We start from the raw sequence: 3,689 nt of genomic DNA, 5'->3' as shown, positions 1-3,689 counted from the left end.
AGCAGATCTAAAAATAGTCGAGCAGAGCAGCACATCGGATCTCACTGAAGAGTCGATCTTCACGATGGTGAAGATCAGGGAGAGAGAGGGCGAGGGAGAGTAGAGAATGACACGAGAGAAAACTTTCTCTAAACGCAAGTCGCGAACGCAGGACGCGAGGGCTATCGCGGGGGCTATCCCTCGACTTCGACCTATTAAAAATTTATTACTTGTGTGTGGGGCTGGCACCAAAAAGATGAGGAAATGCAAGTTGAAAGCACGGCGGTGTATATAATTCAAAGTTCAAACCGCCGCCGTAACGGGCCATAAATCTAGTCTCTTCATTCAGTCCATTCTCATATAGATGACAGCTGTAGAACATTGATTTTTAAATAACAAGCTGGGCGCGGAACATTTCACAGCAGCTAAAAGCGCAAGAAAGAAGCTTCTTGCGGCAACCATTACACATCTAAAAACATATCGAAATTATTAAATTTTTTCAACCGTCCGATCAATTGTTGACGGCCCTTGGATCAAAATCCGCGTATTTTTATCTCTTTCCTCTTCGTGGCTTTCGCATTGTGCGAGGCTCCGCTTTTTGCGGCGAACTCCTTACCAAACGTCTTATTTCTGCTCGTCTTTTTCCCTCTTCTGATTTGGGCTCAATTTGGACCATTTATTACTGAAAGAGCTATGGATTGGAAGAGGGTTTTCTTCCTGCAGGCCATCGTTCTCGTTTTCATCACAGATCTAGTTGCAGCGGATCCTTTCATCTCCGGTGTGGATATCTACCAATTAATCCTGTTCTCGTTGTTTTCTTTTTAATTTAGGAATTAATAGGCTGATTGATTTTTGTTTCTGATTGTGTTTTGTAGATGGTCTTCTGCAGGGACATGGATCTACAAGTCGGAGTCTCTTGCAGGCCAAAACAAGTGAGACATTTCTTTATCCCTGTAAATTTTTAATTTATTTTTGTTTTTGTTTTTCTCTGCTAACGATTGTGACTTTGTTAATTTATTCAGCCCTTTCCCTTTATTGTTAAATGCAAAGCGAGGTTTTTAATCAATTCTCAGCCTTCGCAGTTGCTCCGGCCATGGTTTTTGGCTAAGATAAATAACATAGCTCGTATCTAATTTGGTAGAGGAAGGGCCCTGGGAATTTGTTGTGAACGATTGTGACTTTGTTAATTTAGTTTTGTTTTTGTTTTTCTCTGGTAACGATTGTGACTTTGTTAATTTAGTCAGCCCTTTTTCCTTTATTGTTAAATGCAAAGCGAGGCTTTTAATCAATTCTCAGCCTTCGCAAATGCTCCGGCCATTGTTTTTGGCTAAGGCAAATAACATATCTCGTATCAAATTTGGTAGAGGAAGGGCCCTGGGAATTTGTTGTGAATGAGGATAGAGCATATTTTGTGGTTCATTTAGCTATTAGGACCACTTTCTTCTTTTTCTTTTTATTTTTTTAATTTTATAGAATGAAATTTGAGAATATAAGGATTGAATTGATCTGATGGCGTCGGAAGAATATAGGAATTGTTGTTCGCTTTTTTTTTTTTTAGTTTGCTTGAAACAACCTTGCTTCTGTTTGTCTTATATGCGCCAGCAATCGTTGGCTTGGGAAATATAGGAATTAGCTGTGTTCTATATAAGTTTATTCCCTGCCAAATCTTTTCTCGAATTTGTTGTTCTTTAGGAAATTCACCAATATCAAATTTATACATTTGTCGTTGGTGAACTATTACTTATTTATCCTAGAAAGGGGGCAAAAGATTTTAGAACTAATTTATTAACTAGTCATGCCCGTTTATTTTTAGTATTTTCAAACTTCTCTACCTGTTAAGTTATTTATTTATGTTGTCAAATGTGTGCATTCTAGATTAGGATCCCAGTATCTTTCTCTTGTGAAAATGGGGTAAACTTAGAAGAAGCCATATATATTTTAATTGTTTCACCAAGGATTTAAGAGTACATTCGATCACATTGAGGCATTGTGGGGTTCACTTGCTGTTAAATTTTGAAGCATGGTGGAAGGCGACCAATATTATAAAAACTGTAAACTGCTTGAACAACTCAATCTTAGCCAAAAAGTGGCTCTGTTATCACTTGTTAAAGTGAGTGAATCAAAATGAAATTAGTTGAGATTGATACACTAGTAGTCAAATTCACTTTTAACTTAATAGTTTAAGCTTATGGTTAATGGCTAACTACATAGTATTTCTATGTCAACACATTTTTCAATTATATGAGGTAAGACTAAGGGTCTGTTTGGCGCAGCTGTGAATTATTTATAATTAATCTGCTGATAAGCAGAATATTATAATCTGGCTTGCTGTTTGGGGCAGCTTATTCAGACTAGCTTATTGGTGGTTAAATGACATTCCTGCCCCTGTCTGATAAAATTGTTCGGGGCAGCTTATTCAGAATAACTTATTGGTAGAAAAGAAACATATAGTGCAGAAACATACGATAATGACATGGATGTTCTAAAAGATATCATACAGTTCTCACATTCTAACGAGTACCAGAAGAACTAAAAAAAATACAAATACAAGTACAACAAGGAAAAATATTAAAATATTTAACTTAAGACTTTGGCTACGTCGGTCCTCAACTGCACGATAAGATTGAGAAAACATCGGATTCACATGATTGCTGACATGACTACTGACAGTGTAATATGTGGGACTATCAGCCCATCGGAAGAAACTGCAACGAGCTGAAACACCTTTGACACAACTATAAAACTGCCTCCCAAAGCTATGCTCTTTACGTGACGTTAGTAACGGAGACGGTAGTCCACAATAACAAAAAATCCCTCTGTCCGTACCTGATATCCTGGAAGTCATGTTTGTATAACTGCGAAAATAACAAAAGAATCAATCTCGGTTTAAGATATTTTAAAAGTAACCAAAATTAAATACATATGAATATCAATCTATAATTTTATTAAAGAAAAACTTGGTAGATCAACAACCATAAATAACATTTGTGATAGACTCCTTAAAGCAATCATATCAGCCAAACCTTCACCTTCCTGATCTCCAAATTCATTAGAGTCTACATCATCCTCAGGTAATGAACTCCCACCCACAATTCCAAGAGTTTGGTCGAAGACATTCAGTTCGTCATTGTCAGGTAATGAACTCCCCCCCACAATTCCAGGAGTTTGGTCGAAGACATTCAGTTCGTCATTGTCAGCCATACTAAAGTCTGTATCTGATCGTGAGGAATGTCTTCGGATGAAGTTATGTAGTGTCATTGTTGCAACCACAATATGCACCTGTTTTTGGAAAGGATACGACGACATATCACGTAGGATGACCCATTTCTTCTTCCAAACCCCAAATGTTCTTTCAATTACCCCGCGTAAAGATGAGTGATGTTTATTAAACATTTCCTTTCTGCCACGGACGGTGTCACTTGCTCTCTCAAAATCAAGAAGATATCTTGTGTCAGGATAGGGTTTCAGGTATCCTCTTTGCATAGGATACCCGACATCAACCAAATAATATTTTTTTAATACGAAAAACACTGTTAAGTAAAAAGATTACATGCTCAAATTAACAAATTGCAAAGCAAAACTAACCTGATGGGGGGTGAGGGAAACACTGCAATCTATTCCTAGTGGAAAATGAGAAAATCCGACTGTCATGTGCACTCCATTCTCAGCCCGCCACTACAAAAGTAAAACACATGTTGAAGTCGCATACA

At 37.5% G+C, this 3,689-nt stretch overlaps 1 protein-coding gene across 1 annotated transcript in view; it reads left to right on the top strand.

Moving 5' to 3' along the window:
- The first annotated feature begins 552 nt into the window (after positions 1 to 552).
- LOC110036794 (GPI-anchored protein LLG1-like) overlaps positions 553 to 3,689 on the top strand; it is a 12,401-nt gene continuing 9,264 nt past the window's right edge. The window contains exons 1-2 of the mRNA XM_020741322.1: positions 553 to 757; positions 855 to 911. Coding sequence (XP_020596981.1) covers positions 673 to 757; positions 855 to 911 — 142 coding nt within the window. The 5' untranslated portion in view covers positions 553 to 672. The remainder of the gene's footprint in view (positions 758 to 854; positions 912 to 3,689) is intronic.

Source organism: Phalaenopsis equestris, unplaced genomic scaffold (genome assembly GCF_001263595.1).
Source record: "Phalaenopsis equestris unplaced genomic scaffold, ASM126359v1 Scaffold210921, whole genome shotgun sequence".
In the NCBI taxonomy this organism is placed as follows: domain Eukaryota; kingdom Viridiplantae; phylum Streptophyta; class Magnoliopsida; order Asparagales; family Orchidaceae; genus Phalaenopsis; species Phalaenopsis equestris.
The sequence above is the reverse complement of the archived record's forward strand: the minus strand, read 5'-3'. Positions and strand labels throughout refer to the sequence as shown.